Source organism: Mandrillus leucophaeus, unplaced genomic scaffold (assembly GCF_000951045.1).
Source record: "Mandrillus leucophaeus isolate KB7577 unplaced genomic scaffold, Mleu.le_1.0 Scaffold286, whole genome shotgun sequence".
NCBI classification, from domain to species: Eukaryota; Metazoa; Chordata; class Mammalia; order Primates; family Cercopithecidae; genus Mandrillus; species Mandrillus leucophaeus.
The window spans coordinates 571,549-588,267 of NW_012102987.1; the positions used below are offsets into that span (position 1 = coordinate 571,549).

The 16,719-nt window shown below is 42.5% G+C and overlaps 1 protein-coding gene across 2 annotated transcripts in view; it reads left to right on the plus strand.

The window, feature by feature from the left end:
* Positions 1 to 13,599, plus strand: part of PSMG2 (proteasome (prosome, macropain) assembly chaperone 2) — a 21,944-nt gene extending 8,345 nt beyond the window's left edge. For both annotated transcript variants that reach the window (XM_011985528.1, XM_011985527.1), the window contains exons 2-6: positions 2,844 to 2,902; positions 6,423 to 6,541; positions 8,347 to 8,520; positions 12,361 to 12,481; positions 13,296 to 13,599. In XM_011985528.1, the coding sequence (XP_011840918.1) occupies positions 2,844 to 2,902; positions 6,423 to 6,541; positions 8,347 to 8,520; positions 12,361 to 12,481; positions 13,296 to 13,388 (566 nt within the window). In that variant the 3' untranslated portion in view covers positions 13,389 to 13,599. The remainder of the gene's footprint in view (positions 1 to 2,843; positions 2,903 to 6,422; positions 6,542 to 8,346; positions 8,521 to 12,360; positions 12,482 to 13,295) is intronic.
* The last annotated feature ends 3,120 nt before the right edge of the window (positions 13,600 to 16,719 follow it).

Below are 16,719 nucleotides of genomic sequence, written 5' to 3' on the forward strand. Positions count from 1 at the left end.
GTTTCACCATGTTGTCCAGGCTGGTCGTGAACTCCTGACCTCAGGCAATTCACCCCCCTCAGCCTCCCAGAGTGCTGGAATTACAGGTGTGAGCCACCGCCCCCAGCCCTCATAAACTTTTTTTTAATTTTTTTATTTTTTTGAGACTTGCACTGTCGCCCAGTCTGGAGTGCAGTGGCGCGATCTCAGTTCACTGCAAGCTCCGCCTCCCGGGTTCACACCATTCTCCCGCCTCAGCCTCCCGAGTAGCTGGGACTACAGGCGCCCGCCACCACGCCCAGCTAGTTTTTTGTATTTTGTAGTAGAGACGGGGTTTCACCGTGTTAGCCAGGATGGTCTCCATCTCCTGACCTTGTGATCTGCCCACCTCGGCTTCCCAAAGTGCTGGGATTACAGGCGTGAGCGACCGTGCCCGGCCCCTCATAAACTTTTTTAAGCATCAGTGATTTCACTATTTATCTACCCAAGCTTCACCATAAATTTGATGTTTGTTCTTGCTTCAGTTGAAGCAGAATTCATGTTGCTCTGATAGGGGCACTTAATGTCTTATCCTTAGTGCCTCAAACCAGAGCCTTTTCAGGTGTGTTATAGCAAGTCAGTACAAGTTTATTTTGGTGCAAAATGTTTTCATAAGTACACATTTTCTGTGAACTTTTTGAAGACCCCTCATATATCTGATGGTCGTGCTGTGCCCTTGAAATCTTTTCTACTCTAGAGCAGTCCCTTTTTTTTCCATCACAAACCGATTTATTGAAGAAAAGACTGGGTGTATTGTTTTATACACTGTCCCACCTTCTGATTTGTCTGATTACGTCGTCCTGTCATTTGGCTTGTTCTAGCCCCTGTATTTTCTGTAACTGGAGTTAGCTCTAAAGGCTTGATTAGATAAAAGGTTAATGTTTTGGGGCAGAATACATAAAAAGGGTTGTTGCTTTCATAGTGTATCACATCAGAAGAAAAAAGTACTAGGAAACAGGAACCTAACAACAAAAAGAATTACATAGGCCGGGCACGGTCCCACGCTTGTAATCCTAGCACTTTGGGAGGCCGAGACGGGTAGATTGCCTGAGCTCAGGAGTTCGAGACCAGCCTGGGTAACATGGTGAAACTCCGTCTCTACTAAAATACAAAAAATTAGCCCATTGTGGCGGTGTGCGCCTGAAATCCCAGCTACTCGGGAGGCTGAGACAGGAAAATCGCTTGAACCCAGGAAGTGGAGGCTGCAGTGAGCCGAAATCACACCATTGCACTCCAGTCTGGGTGGCAGAGCGAGACTCTGTCTTAAAAAACAAACAAAATTAGCCGGGCATGGTGGTGAGCTCCTGTAATCCCAGCTACTTGGGAGGCTGAGGCACGAGAATCACTTGAACCTGGGAGGCAGAAGTTGCAGTGAGCCGAGATTGCACCACTACACTCCTGCCTGGGTGACAGAGCAAGACTCTGTCTCCAAAAAAAAAAAAAGAATTGTATGATACATTGATGAGGAGGGTATTGCTATTACCGAAGAAGTGGTAGCTTACATTTTAAAAAGCTTAGCCTGCCCACCCCCTACAGATACATTCTTTTCAAACCTAGGTCTGTTGAATTAGACTATATGTGTTTGTCACAGATAGGTTAGAGGCTGAGTAATCTGTGTCTTAGTCTCTTTTCCCTAAATTTATACCCCTTTCCCTAATTCCTAAGCTTCCTTTGGACTGAATATACCTGGTGCTTGGTAGATTTGCTGAGTTCAGCATACCTCCCAGTCACACCACATCATGCCAGCCATAGGAGACAATCTCCGAAAGACCTGTAATAGTAGAGACCTGATCCACCAAAGGATTTGCCATTATTTGCAATCTGTTTATAGTAACCAGCACTTACCCCTTAGCGCAATAGTAATCCTGTGTCCTTAGAGACTATTTTGTCCCTGACTCAGACAGGAGCTTCTCATTCCCTTTTTTTGAGATGGAGTCTCACTCTGTTGCCCAGGCTGGACTGCAGTGGTGCGATCTCGGCTCACTGCAAGCTCCGCCCCCTGGGTTCACGCCCTTCTCCTGCCACAGCCTCCTGAGTAGCTGGGACTACAGGCGCCCGCCATCATGCCCAGCTAATTTTTTTATTTTTTAGTAGAGATGGGGTTTCACCGTGTTAGCCAGGATGATCTCGATCTCCTGACCTTGTGGTCCACACGCCTCGGCCTCCCAAAGTGCTGGGATTACAGGCGTGAGCCACCGCGCCCAGCTGCTTGTCATCCTTAGAAGTGAAGTTGGGCGGGGAAGCCTTAAGCATCTCTAGAGTGGGCCCCTTGTAGAATCTCATGAAAGCTATGGATCCTTTTCCCAGAAAAAAATGCAAACACATTGACTCACATGACGTTTTCTATGATTTCAGATCCTTTAAAAAGTTCTAAGGAACACACATGTACCTATTTCAGGATTTTATTACATGGCTAACACACTCCTACCTTTTACTATTTCTTCTGTTAATCCCAGTGAGTGCTGCTGTTCTCTGGAGACAAGAGGGAAGAATATCAAAAGCCAAAAAGTTCAGTTTTCTTAAGGATGATTTTAGTTGTCGTAATACCAGAAATTTTCAGGGGAACAGTTAAAGTCAGAAAAAATAATTTTTGATACTTTCTTAGAGTTAACTTTTCAGAAATGAATTGTTCCATAGAATAAAGCCCACTGGCTCATTTTAAGGTACTTCTAAATTGTCTTATTTTAACCAGATGACATATATGTTCCGTATTTTAATTATTGAAAATATTTAAATGCAAAAGGTATTATAATTCAATTTTTATCATAATAATTTCAACTTGCATAACTTCACTATCATATGATTTCATTTTCTTGTTTTTATAGTATATTCATTGCCTTCAAGAAAGCTGGTGGCTCTTCAGTTAAGATCCATTTTTATTAAGGTTAGTATGTTGTAGTTTGCCTTTTTGTTTATTAAAGTGTAATGAGAAAATAAGTAACATTAGGAATTAAGATTCAAAAATTACTGTTTTTACCGTGTGTACAGTTAAGAAGATCTGATTCTATAGAGAAATAATCTTATAATATTTCAGATGTGTTACTGTCTTTTCATGATTATATAGAAAGGAAGTAGGACTTTTATCTTGAGTGCTACATATTTTCAGTTCGGGTAACATTGGTGAAAAAATGTAAGCATATTAATATTAGAGGTTTATTCCATTTGTATTACATTTCAGCTGGTGGCATCTACATATAAACTGTGTATATATCAAATTATATATATGTCATAAAATATTCTGAATCCGACTTCTTTCCTCCTCTACTGCTACCACTGAGTCCAAACCACTGTCATCTTCATGCCCGACTCTACTCTTGCCCAATCTGCCTCTCGCCAACGGCAGCACTGACGATCCTCTAAACCTACACCACATCACTGCTCTCTTTGAAACCCTCCAGTAGCTTCTCCTCACTCAAAATTGTGATCCAGGAGAAGGAGCTTGCTTCCTAACGCACTGTGACACCAGGTTTTTGAGAAAAGAAAGGCTTTATATTGCAGATTGACTCCCAAGGAGACAGGAGTCGAGCTCAAATCTGCCTCCCTGTGCTGGCTTCAAGGCAGTGTTCTTATTAGAAAAGGTTCAGAGGTGGATTCTGAGATGAGTGGGTGAGCGATGGAAGGAAAGGGTAGATCTGGTAAGTCCTTGGGCATGCACAGTTATCTTTTCATGCTAACTCATAGGGCCCACGTGCCAGTTCAGGGGAGTGAGTATGAAACGTGGCAATGGAGAGTCAGCTTGCGACCCCAGCAAGCTTGTTCTCTGCAGACTCAACTTGGCCATATTGGTTCCAGCCAATTTCAGCTGGTTCTTTTATCCCATAAGGGAAGGAAGTTTCAGTATTTTATCAAGTAGTTTCTTATCTGCTACCCTGCAAACTCAATAATTTCTTTTTTTTTTTTTTTTTTGAGACAGTCTCCTCTGTTGCCCAGGCTTAAGTGCACTGATGTGATCTCAACTCACTGCAGCCTCTGCCATCCTGGGTTCAAGTGATCCTCCCGCCTCAGCCTCTGGGATTACAGGCACACGCCACCATACTGGTTAATTTTTGTATTTTTAGTAGAGACAGGGTTTTGCCATGTTGGCCAGGCTGGTCTCCAACTCCTGGCCTCAAGTGATCCACCCGCCTGCCTTTCGAATGCTGGGATTACAGGTGTAAGCCACACCCAGCCCAAACTCAAGAATTTCTGTTAGTCTTTGGTTTCTTTAACTCTGGGGATGGTTTCAAATTCACAGCCCTTACTGTGGCCTATGAGGCTCTATATCTGTGCTAATACAGTAGCCACTAGCCACATAGAACTATTTACAGTTTAATTCATCAAATTAAATTTAAAATTCAGTTCCTCAGTCACTACTCACGTTCCGAGTTCTCAGGAGCCCCATATGGCAAGTAGCCGGCAGAACAAGAGTCCTGCTCACAGGGAGCTCTGCCAGACCGCTGCTCTGCGGAGCCTGACTTGCAGCCACACTGGCCTCCCTATGTTGTTAAGACATTAAGCTCATCCTCAGTCTCTCCACTCATTTCTCTGCCAGAATTCATTTTCTTGGAGACTCAAATGGTTTGCCTCCTTTAGCGTTTTCTTAAATTTTCCCTCATCAGAAAGGCCCTCTTCAACAATCCTTTCTTCCTTTTTTTTTTTTTCTCCTTGAAACAGGGTCTCTCTCGCTGTGTCACCCAGCTGGAGTGCAGTGGTGTGATCTTGGCTCACTGCAACCTCTGCCTCCCAGGCTCAAGCCATTCTCCGACCTCAGCCTCCCGAGTAGCTGGGATTACAGGCATGCACCACCACACCCAGCTAATTTTTGTATTTTTTGTAGAGGTGGGGTTTCACCATCTTGCCCAGGCTGGTCTTGAACTCCTGAGCTCAAGCAGTTCATGCTTCAGCAAATGCAATGGCGTGATCTCAGCTCACTGCAACCTCCGCCTCCCGGGTTCAAATGATTCTCCTGCCTCAGCCTCCCGAGCAGCTGGGATTACAAGCATGTGTCACTGCGCCCAGCCAATTTTTGCATTTTTAGTAAAGATGGGGTTTCACCATGTTGGCCAGGCTGGTCTCGAACTCTTGACTTCAGGTGATCCGCCCACCTTGGCCTCCCAAAGTGTTGGGATTATAGGAGCGATAGGAGCGAGCTACCATGCCTGGCCCAGAGCCTGCCTCTCGTAACCGCTATACTAGACTACCTTCTTATTTTAAAAGTTAGCCTGCATTGCTTACCTGCGTTTTAAATTTTATTGAATAGTTATTTTATGAGCAGTCTTTGAAAAATTTTCATAAAGTGGGCTCCCCCTGAAATTTTATAACCCACATTCCAGATTTACCAGCTGTGAACGTCTTGCCATACCTGCTTGATCTCTCGCGATGTGTGTACACACAGTTTCCTTCTTCGAAACAATCCAGAAGTAGGCTAGCAACATCATCATGTGTCACCCCTACATACTTCCGCACACATCTTTCAAGAACAAGGACACCATGACCACCCCCAAGAAAACCAGCATTTTAATGAATTTATTCAGGAGTATCATCCAACATACTCAGATTTCCATAGCTGTTCCCAAAATATCCTTCAATTCTGGATCCATTCATGGTTCACAGGCTGTATTTGACTGTTACATCTTTTTAGTTGTTATCCTTCAGAGTAAAACTGGCCTGCCCCGCTTTCTTTCTTTACAATATTGACTCCTTTGAGGAGTCGGGGCCAGATGTGGCGCATTCTCCATTCATCTGATTGTTTCCATGTGACCAGATTTGGGTCACAAATTTCTGGCAAGAACCCTTCACAGATGGCCATGTATTGGTTATTAGGTAACGATAGATTACTTAAGTAGAGAACTGGGAAGTTTTCCTTTGTCCATTACAATAGAATTTTTTTGAAATCTGGATTCCTCATGACTCATTGATTTTTTTTTTTTTTTTTTTTTTTGAGACAGAGTCTCACTCGGTTGCCCAGGCTGGAGTGCAATGGCACAATCTCGGCTCACTGCAGCCTTCACCTTCCGGGTTCAAGTGATTCTCCTGTCTCAGCCTCCTGAGTAGCTGGGATTACAGCTGCCTGCCATCATGCCCAGCTAATTTTTGTATTTTTCGTAGAGATGGGGTTTTGTCATGTTGGCCAGGCTGGTCTTGAACTCTTGACCTCAGGTGATCCACCTGCCTCCCAAAGGGCTGGGACTACAGGCGTGAGCCACCATGCATAGCCATTGGTTTCTTAATTATAAAGATGCATTAGATAATTCATTGCTGTTTATCATTCACTTTCGGTTTAAGCACAGTAAGTGCATCTGAAAGTAATTTCAGTATATATAAATTATATATCGTTATTGCATAAAGTTGATGAAATAGTATATAGAATGTTGGTATGCTCTAAGACTAACTTTTAGATTTTATTCTCTCAATGGTGTGCAAAGTATAAATCAAAGCCATTCTGTGAAAAACTGCTTTCCTGGGTGAAAAGCAGCGGCTGTGCCAGAGTCATTGTTCTTTCGAGCAGCCATTCATATCAGCGCAATGACCTGCAGCTTCGCAGGTATGTTCCTGCCTCTGGAAAGTTATTTTTGATATGGTTTATACTATGATAATTTCTCTATTAAAAGGTTAAAATGAACTTTAAAAGCCACGTAGATCCTTACCTCTTCTCGCTGGAGTTTAGAAAGAGGTGGGTAAGAGAAGGTCAGGAGATGGGAGGGAGTACAGTTAGGCAGATCTTTTCAGTTCCTGTGAGCTTAGTAGAGTTGGGGCATGGGAAAACATCGTGTAGAGAGAGAGAGTTTGGGAACCATGTTTTTAGTGTTTCCTGTCACATGCATAGCAACATCACAGCTCAGCTAATTTAAGAGAATGAGCAGAAAAGGTACTCAACATTTATTGGTTGATAACTTTTGAAAGATTAATATTTTCAGTTATTTCCATATATGCAACCATTTTTTTAAAAAAAATTTACTTTTTGTAGAGACAGGGTCTCACTGTGTTGCCCAGGCTGGTCTCGAATTCTCGGGCTCAAGCAGTCTGCCTGCCTCAGCCTCCCAAAGTGTTGGGATTGCATGTGTGAGCCCCCCGCACCTGGCCACATGCAACCATTTGTATTTGCAGAAATCCAGTTGCCTAAAGTGTAGCTCCCTGGCACGTCAGAGTGAGTTCTTAAATGTAAGACAAAGTGTCTCACAAATAGAACTATAAGCTACCATTATCACAAAGTTGATAACATATAGAATACTCATACTCCAAGATGTAGCTTTTATTTATTTATTTTTGAGACGGAGTCTTGCCCTGTCACCCAGGCAGGAGTGCAGTGGCGCGATCCCACCTCACTGCAACCTCCACCTCCTGGGTTCAAGCAATTCTCCTGCCTCAGCCTCCTGAGTAGCTGGGATTACAGGTGCCTGCCACCACGCCAGACTAATTTTTATAATTTTAGTAGAGGCTAGGCTTCACCATGTTGGCCAGGCTGGTCTCGAACTTCTGAACCTCGAATTCACCTGCCTGGGCCTCCCAAAATGCTGGGATTACAGGCATGAACCACCGCGCCCATCCCCAAGATATAGCCTTTTTTTTTTTTTTCCTTTTCTCTTTTTTGAGACAGAGTCTCCCTCAGTTGTCCAGGCCGGAGTGCAGTGGCACAATCTTGGCTCACTGCAAGCTCCACCTCCTGGGTTCAGGCGATTCTCCTGCCTCAGCCTCCCGAGTACCTGGGACTACAGGCATGTGCCACCACGCCTGGCTCATTTTTTGTATGTTTAGTAGAGACGGGGTTTCACTATATTGGCCAGGTTGGTCTCGAACTCCTGACCTCAGGTGATTTGCCCCCCAAAGTGCTGGAATTACAGGCATGAGCCACCGCACCCAGACCCAAGCTGTAGCTTTTAGATCATTTCTTTATTATTATTTTTGGGATGGAGTCTCGCTCTGTCACCGAGTGCAGTGGCGCAATCTTGGCTCACTGTAACCTTTTTAGATGGTGTAGATCATAACTTTTATCACTTATACACCTATAAAATCAGGATGAAAAAATACCAATAAGCCAAGAGTTACCTTTCAAAATGAGCTAATTTCTAGAACTTTCACAAAAGACATTATAGGCTTCATGGCAAAGGAAGCAAAGCTGTGGGAAATTTTTGCAATGGGCTTGCCTAAGTATTTCTATCTTTTTATATTGTCTGCCAAGTAAGTAAGTAGCAAATCAGCAATATTTTTTACTTAAGTCTGCTGAAACTTGTGTTTTGCCTGTGCAGCAGAATATATGGAGACCAAGAGAATTTTAGCTAAAGAACCAATGTTTGCCTTAGAGTTTGTATTTGTGAGTTTTTAAAAAGTTAACTATATGATTATTTCTAGTACTCCCTTCCGGTACCTACTCACACCTTCCATACAAAGAAGTGTTCAAAATAAAATAAAGAGCCTTAACTGGCAAGAAATGGAAAAAAGCCGGTGCATTCCTGAAATAGATGATTCCGAGTTTTGTATCCGCATTCCGGGGGGAGGCATCACAAAAACACTCTATGATGAAAGGTGAGTTTGTTTGCCTGTTCATTTGTTTTCCACTTTACTTAAAAATGAAATTAATGCAGTGAGCCGAGATCGTGCCACTGCACTCTAGCCTGGGTGACAGAGCAAGACTGCGTCTCAAACAAACAAACAACGAAATTAAGTCAGGGAATGTATTGGATTACTTACTGAAACTTTGAAAACGTATTTATAAAACTGGTACTATTTTAGAGCTCTTGCGTTTAGGGAAAAGATTTAAACTTGGTTATAGAAGAACTGGTTTCTAAAAAGCCATATTTAATGCTTTATTTTGTGTAACTTTTTAGGGATTCTGATACTTATTCTTTGCAAGCTCTACAGACACACTTTTTAAAACTGTGGTAAAATACACATCCTGCAAAATTTACATACATTTATCATACATGTTAACTATATTTAAGTGTACAATCAGGTGCCGTTAAGTAATTCACAGCATCTGCGTCCATCAGCACTGTCTACTTATAGAACTTTGCCATCATATTAAATTTAAAAATCTGTACCTGTAAATAACTCCCAACTTTATTTCTGTAAAATTGGTGTTGATGTTCCCATTTTCATTTATTTTAATAATTTGAGTCTTTCCTTTTTTTTCCCTAGTCAAGCTAGCTAAAGATTTGTCAGTTTTGTTTTTCTTTGAAGAACCAGTTTTGATTTTGCTGATTATTGTTTTTCCATTCTCTATTATTCTATTATTCTCTATTATTTCTCTCTTATCTAATCTTTATTTTCTTCTGCTCGCTTTGGATTTGGTTTGCTCTTCTTTTCTCTTTCCCAAGGTGTAAACTTAGGTTATTGATTTAAAAGTTTTTTTATTTTGTACTGAATGTGTTTACAGCTGTACATTTCATCTTAGCACTGTGTTCACTGCATGCCCTATGATTTGACATGTTGTTTTCATTTTCAGTCATCTCAGTATTTTCTCATTTCCCTTGTGTTTTTGTTCCCTGTTCCTCTCTTGTCCCCCTCACAAATACACCTCCTTCCTGTTTTTTATTTTTTTGAGACGGAGTCTCGCTCTATCGCCCAGGCTGGAGTGCAGTTGTGTGATCTCGGCTCACTGCAACCTCCGCCTTCCAGGTTCACGCCATTCTCCGACCTCAGCCTCCCGAGTAGCTGGGATTACAGTTCTGTGCCACCACGCCCGGCTAGTTTTTTTTTTGTATTTTTAGCAGAGACGGGGTTTCACTGTGTTAGCCAGGATGGTCTCGATCTTCTGATCTCGTGATCCGCCCATCTTGGCCTCCCAAAGTGCTGGGATTACAGGCGTGAGCCACTGCCACACCTACCTCCTTTCTAAGAGTCAACTCACGCTTCACCTCCCGTCTGCAGCCTTGCCTGTTCCTGTCTTCTAGACAAGGAAGTTGCCCCTCTGCACTCCCACTGCGCTCCACCTCTTCTGTACTTTGTTGCACTTACTTTACAAATCAGTCCTCCTAAACTTTTGCTTCTGACCATGACAGAGTAACTGATATCAGACTTGCCCTCCTGCTGTAAAAAAAACTGGAACCTGACAGAATTTATGAAACAACTGTTGTCCAGACATCGGACTACAGGCAGCACACAGCTGTTATCCCTAAGAGAAGGCAAATTTTAAAAGTCTACAGTTGCCCAGCTTTCTGCTTGGAGATACTTTCCGGACTGCAGCACAGGGAGCGGAACCCAGGCAGAGCACAGTGGTCTTGCTGAGTGGAGGAAATGAGTTCAGACTACAGGGAGGCTGAGGCAACTCGAAATACAGGGCAGAGAATCAGAGGGCAGGGGTGGTGCTCATTAGAGTCCGGGGGTCTGTCTTTGTGGGTCTTTTTCTGAATTCTGAGCCATAGGTATAGGGTGAAACTGAGTCCAGGCAAAGAGCAGCTTCTGGATAGCTATAAGCTTGCCCACAAAGTTAGCAGTGATAAACAGAAAATACTATAAGAGTTAGGCCTACTCAGCATCAGACATTCGGGAAATGGAGATTTTACCCTAAAGAAACAATATTAAAATATTCAGTTGTATCAACCAGAATAAAATAGTTCCAAATAAAAAAGTAATAAAATAGTCATCCTCTGCCTTCCTTTTTAACAGAAGACCGGGGGGTGATATTGAAATGATTATCCCACAGTGTGTTACAAACTAGTAAGAGGCGAGATAAGTGAAGAGCATACCCCTGCACTTTCCAAGTTAAAGCCTTGAAAATGCAGGCATACCTGGGAGCCAGCCTTCTCCAGGCGAGAGCCTTGCCTAAGGCCATCACAGCAGAGGCATTTAGGAACTGGAATTTTCTGAGCCATCAGAGCTCATGGTGGTTCCATACAAAGATTGAGAGCCCCTAAGGTATTTGAGAACCAAGTACTGGGCTAGTGTGAGTGGGGCTAACAATTTCTCCTTTGTAGTTTCTAGAGACAGATAACTGTGGTAAGTTAGCCTGGTATCACCTGCGACTTCCGAACGCACACATCAGAGTCTCCTCGGTGTCTTAAATCCCTTCCTTAGAACTCTGCTCACTTTTATTTCTGTAGCTCTCTTCTCTGTCAGTCTCATGCTTTCAAGTTTTGGCATGGCATTTTTCTCAGAGTTCTTGGTTTTAGGGTGTTAGGAATAATTTTTGTGTTTATTGGCAAGCAGGAAACTTTGCATTGGTATATCTCCATCTCATCACTAGCTTGAGGTGTTTATAGTATGATAGGAGACTGTGTTTTGGAGTTAGAGAGACCTAAGTTCATGTCCCGTCTCTGCCACTTACTAGATACAGAACTTTGGGCATGTTAACTATGTATTCGATTTTTTTGGTTGTTGTTTTGTTTTTGTTTGTTTTTTTGAGACAGAATCTTGCTGTGTCCCACGCGGTTCTCCTGCCTCAGCCTCCTGAGTAGCTACAGGTGCACGCCACCACGCCCGGCTAATTTTTGTATTTTTAGTAGAGACGGGGTTTCACCATGTTGGCCAGGCTGCTCTCGAACTCCTGACCTCAGGTGATCTGCCCGCCTCGGCCTCCCAAAATGCTGGAATTACAGGCATGAGCCAGCGCGCCTGGCCTGTATTCAGTATCTTTAAACCTGTTACCTCATAAGAGTAGCTAATACTTCTGTCATATTTACTGTGTGGTCACTGTTTTAAGCATTTTGCCTTCACTACCTCCTTTCAACCTCTCAACAACCTGTGAAGTAGGTTCCATTATCATCCCCCTTTTATAGATGAGGAACACCCCTGGTTAAAGTAACTTGCCCAACGTATCTGGTAAGTTGAAGAGCTAGAATCTGAATGCTGGTGTCTGTCCTTGTTCCTGTTATTCCAAACTGGTTCTTTTATAAAATGGAGCTAATTAGAGCTTCCTCAGGATTACTACAGGGATTGTCATAAAATTTGCAGATAATGCTTAACACATAATAATCACTCAACGTTTTTGGAAGAAGTAGGAACTTTTCTTTCCTTTAATGATTCCATTCTCTCCCACACTTTCCCTCACTGCTTTAGATAGTCACTAGGTGTTACTTTCTTTCAGTCTCTGCTGTGGTGCTTCTGAAAATTACTGTCTTCTGAAGTAGGTTTGGGGAGGAGATCAGAACATACCTTATCTGCTGTGGCCAAGGACACAAAGGCAGCTTTTTCATGCAGCCGTGGGGCGAGGCATGATCATGCGTGTTCCCCAGTGGGTGCTACAGGGGCGTGCTCTCCCAAGTGGAAAACTGTATGTAGGGCAAAGGGAGATGGGAAGTTATCTTACAATGTGGCGTCTTTTCCTTACCCAAACCAGGCAGGTTATCATAGCTGTGAAAACAGACACACTAGAATCAACCCTTGTACCTGTGAAAAAATACTGATTCTTATTTTTATTTCTTGTAGCTGTTCTAAAGAAATCCAAATGGCAGTTCTGCTGAAATTTGTTTCAGAAGGGGACAACATCCCAGATGCATTAGGTCTCGTTGAGTACCTTAATGAGTGGCTTCAGATAATCAAACCACTCGTAAGTTTTATTATAGCCTAAGCCTCTTCTTTGGTTGTGTGTATTCATTAACTTGCATTTTATATACTACCAAAGTAGACCAAATGAGTGAAGGTTCATATTAAATATAGACACACCTTTACATAAAATTTAGTTTAAGGTGAACTTTTGAAAATTAGAGGACAGTTAACCAACCTATTATTTACAGTTGTTTCATTAAAGCTGACTTTCCAAAAAGGAAAATCCTTAGTTCTTCATTGTACTTACTATTCATGTTAGATTAATTATGCCAGACACAGTCTTGCAATAATAAACAAGCCTTCTGTGGAATTCAGGAATTTTTTTAGGAAAGTAAAAAGTACTGCTACATGAGCAATACTCTGGCTATTGAATAAATACTACAGTTGATGTTTTTCTCTATTGTGAAATGAGAGCATTACACCCAGGGAAGTGAGTCAGCCTGTAGGCATAACAGAACACCTCATAAGGCTGCTTTATAAGGTGGGTAACTAGCTTTTTAATTCATGCTTTTGCAAGAACAAATTGATACAAATCACATGACACTGATTTTTTTTTTAATACCGTATTCTTTTTGAATGTGATTTTCCATAATAAACTTCATCTGCAGCCTTTCTGGCATATCTTTATAATTTGGAACTTAAAGAAATTTATCTTCAGTTGACATGAAGACAAACTTTATTTTTCCTTAACAATAAAACCGGGCTATAAAAGTGTCAACCAAAAGGAACACAAAAGGAGAGTTTTATAATTCACTTTAAAAGGAGATCTGATGGTAAAAGTTTAAAGATAAAAATATTTTGTTCTTCAATTACAGAGCGATGACCCCACAGCATCTACCTCACGGTGGAAAATACCAAGTTCTTGGAGATTACTGTTTGGCAGTGGTCTTCCCCCGGCACTTTTTTGATCTGTTTTCCGTTTTATACCTTATACCCAGAACACTTACTACCAACACAACTGTTAAACATTCTAGACAAAAAAATCGTATGATCCGAGAATGTATTAGGAAATTACCTTCACTAAATGTCAAAGGAAAAGATTAAGGATCTCTTTGCCATGCTTTTCATCCTATGCAACAAATGTGAATTTTGTACAATAAAATTTTATTTCCTAAGTAATTTTCTCTTAAATGTATTTTTTTTAAAATTTCAGACGCTGTATTAGCTTCCTAGTTCGGCTCTAATCACCACAAACTTAGTGACACACCAGTTTAATTTTTTAATTAATTAACTAATTAATTTTCATTGTGTATGTTAGGTAAAATGAGACGAGGTCTTGCCATGTTGCCCAGGCTGGTCTCAAACTCCTGGGCTCAGGCAATCCTCCTGCCGTGGCCTGCCAAAGTGCTGAGATTACAGGCGTTACACCACCATGCCCAGCCACAAATTTGCTTTTAAATTCTGACTTCTGAGTTCTGGAGTCAGAAATCCAAAAATGGGTCTGACAAGGCTAAAGTCGAGGTGATAGCAGGGCAGTGCTCCTGAGGAAGGCTTTAGGGAGAATTTGTGTTCTGCTGTTACCAGCTTCTAGAGGTTGCCATATTCTTTGGCTCATGGGCCCTTGCATCTTCAAAGCCAGCAGCTTAGCATCTTCAGATCTCTCACATATAAAAGGACCCTGTGATTGCCCTGGGCCCACCCCAATAATCCAGGATAATTTCCCCATTTTAGAAGAATTTTAATCAAAATAATAAAAATGGTTTTCACTTTCAAGTGCCTGCTGCATACCAGTCACTGTTCACCCCTAATCTTTGGGATGCACGATTTCACTGACCTCTGTGCCTTGGCTTTCTCATCTGTAGCACAGGCGCTACCCAGCACTCCGTAAAGGTTTCCTTTTGTTATGTAAATCATTCTGGATTCTGTGACCTTTATCTGTTTCCATTTTGGTTAAAATATGAAATGGGGGTTGACATCAGCAAGATGGCAAAATAGGAAGTACCAGTCCTCGTTACCCCACAGAGACATCAATTTATAGACCAAGATGCCAGAAACCAGTTAAGTTGCAGTATCCCCACCTGGTGAGTGCAAAATTAAGAACAGCCACGTTGAAATGAGTAGGAAGAGTCATTTCACTTTACCCCACCAAGGATGACAGCCCAGCATGATGGCGAGAGTACACCAGCTCCTGGCTTTTCCCTGGGTTGAAGGGGGCAGACTCGGGGCGGAGGGGGAGAGAAGTGGAGAAGGTTGGAGCATATGACCAAGATTCTGGCTCTTTCGTCTTGTCTGACTTAGAATACTGACAGAACTGGCATCCTTTGGATGCCTGGGGTCTGCTAAAAGCACATGAGAGTGGAGGATAGCTTGCCGTGCCACCAGAGCCTGTAGTACCACATACAGGCCAGGGTGGCTGGACGCCATCAAGAGAGATCACCCAATTTGCATTTTCTCTCCCAGGAGAAATGGAACTTACACACCAGCATTCCGGCTTTTTGTAGTGCTGCCCAAGGGACTGTTGCCCGTCTCATCTAACTCGGGAGCTTATAGGAAGCTGTCGTGCTTTGCCAGAGAGCCACTGAGAACAAAGGGGCAACTTGCAGCTGCAGCTCCAGAGAACGTGCAGTTCTGAAGACAGACACCAGAGGGAGCAAGAGATTACAAGATGAAAAACCAGCAACCTTTAGTTGGAAAATAACACAGTCCTAAAAAGTTGAACTTGGAAAAACATTTAAGAGGTTCCAGAATCTGTACCTGGGCTAGTTGGTGAAGGTCTCCCCGGTACAAAGCCAGTATGCGAAGATTGGGAGTGGCCGAGTGCAGTGACTCACACCTGTAGTCCCAGCACTTTGGGAGGCTGAGGCGGGAGGATCACCTGAGGTCAGGAGTTCAAGACCAGCCTCACCAATACGGTGAAACCCCATCTCTACTAAAAACACACACACACACACACACACAAATTAACCAGGCGTGGTGGCGCGCACCTGTAATCCCAGCTATTCGGGAGGCTGAGGCAGAATTGCTCGAACCCAGAAGGCAGAGGCTGCAGTGAGCCGAGATCATGTCACTGCACTCTAGCCCAGGCAACAGAGCGAGACTCTGTCTCAAAAAGAAAAAGAAAACATGAAGCTCACTGGCAAAGTAAATACAGACAAATGCAGAATCCTTCAGGACTATAATGGTAGTGCACTTTTAATTCTGGTACAGAATTTACAAGACAAAGCATAAAAATAACTGTAACTGGCCAGGCACAGTGACCCACACATGTCATCCCAGCACCTGGGGAAGATAACTTGAAGCCAGGAGTTTAAGACCAGCCTGAGCAACAAAGTGAAGCCCCATCTCTAAAAATCAAAACAAAAACTATAACTGTAAAAATATGTTAAAATATCTTAATGGATACACACTATGTAAAGGTGTAACTTGGGACATCAATAACTTTTAGCTTTTGCACAGCAAAACAACCAGCAGGCTAAGCAGACAACCCACAAAGTGAGAGAAATTCGCAACGATGCATCTGACAAAGGAATAATATCCAGAATCTATAAGGAACTCAAATGAGCTAGAAAAAATAATCCCATCACAAAGTGGCAAAGAACATAAATAGACAATTCTCAAAAGAAGATATACAAGCAGCCAACAAACACGAAAAAATGCTCAACATCACTAATCATGAGGGAAATGTTCATTAAAACCGCACTGAGAACACCTTACTCCTGCAAGAATGATCATAATTAAAAAGTAAAAAAAAACCAATAGATGTTGGCATGGATGTGGTGAAAAAGGAACACTTCTGCACTGCTGGTGGGAATGTCAATTAGTACAACCACTAGGGGAAACAGTGCGGAGATTACTTAAAGAACAAAAAGTAGAACACCATCTGATCCAGCAATCCCACTACTGGGTATCTACCCAAAGGAAAATAAGTCATTATATGAAAAAGACACATGTACACACGTTTACAGTAGCACAATTCACAGTTGCAAAGATACAGAACCAACCTAAGTGACCATGAACCGAGTGGATAGAGAAAATGTGGTATATTCATCACGGAGGACTACTCTTCAGCCATAAAAGAGGAATGAAATAATGTCTTTTGCAGCAACTTGGATGGAGCCGGAGGCCGTTATTCTAAGCAAAGTAGCTCAGAAACGGAAAACCAAATATTGTACCTCTCACTTGTAAGTGGGAGCTAAGCTATGAGGGCTCAAAGGCATAAGAATGGTATAATGGACTTTAGCAGGCCGGGCACGCTGGCTCACACCTGTAATCCCAGCACTTTCGGATGTCAAGATGGGT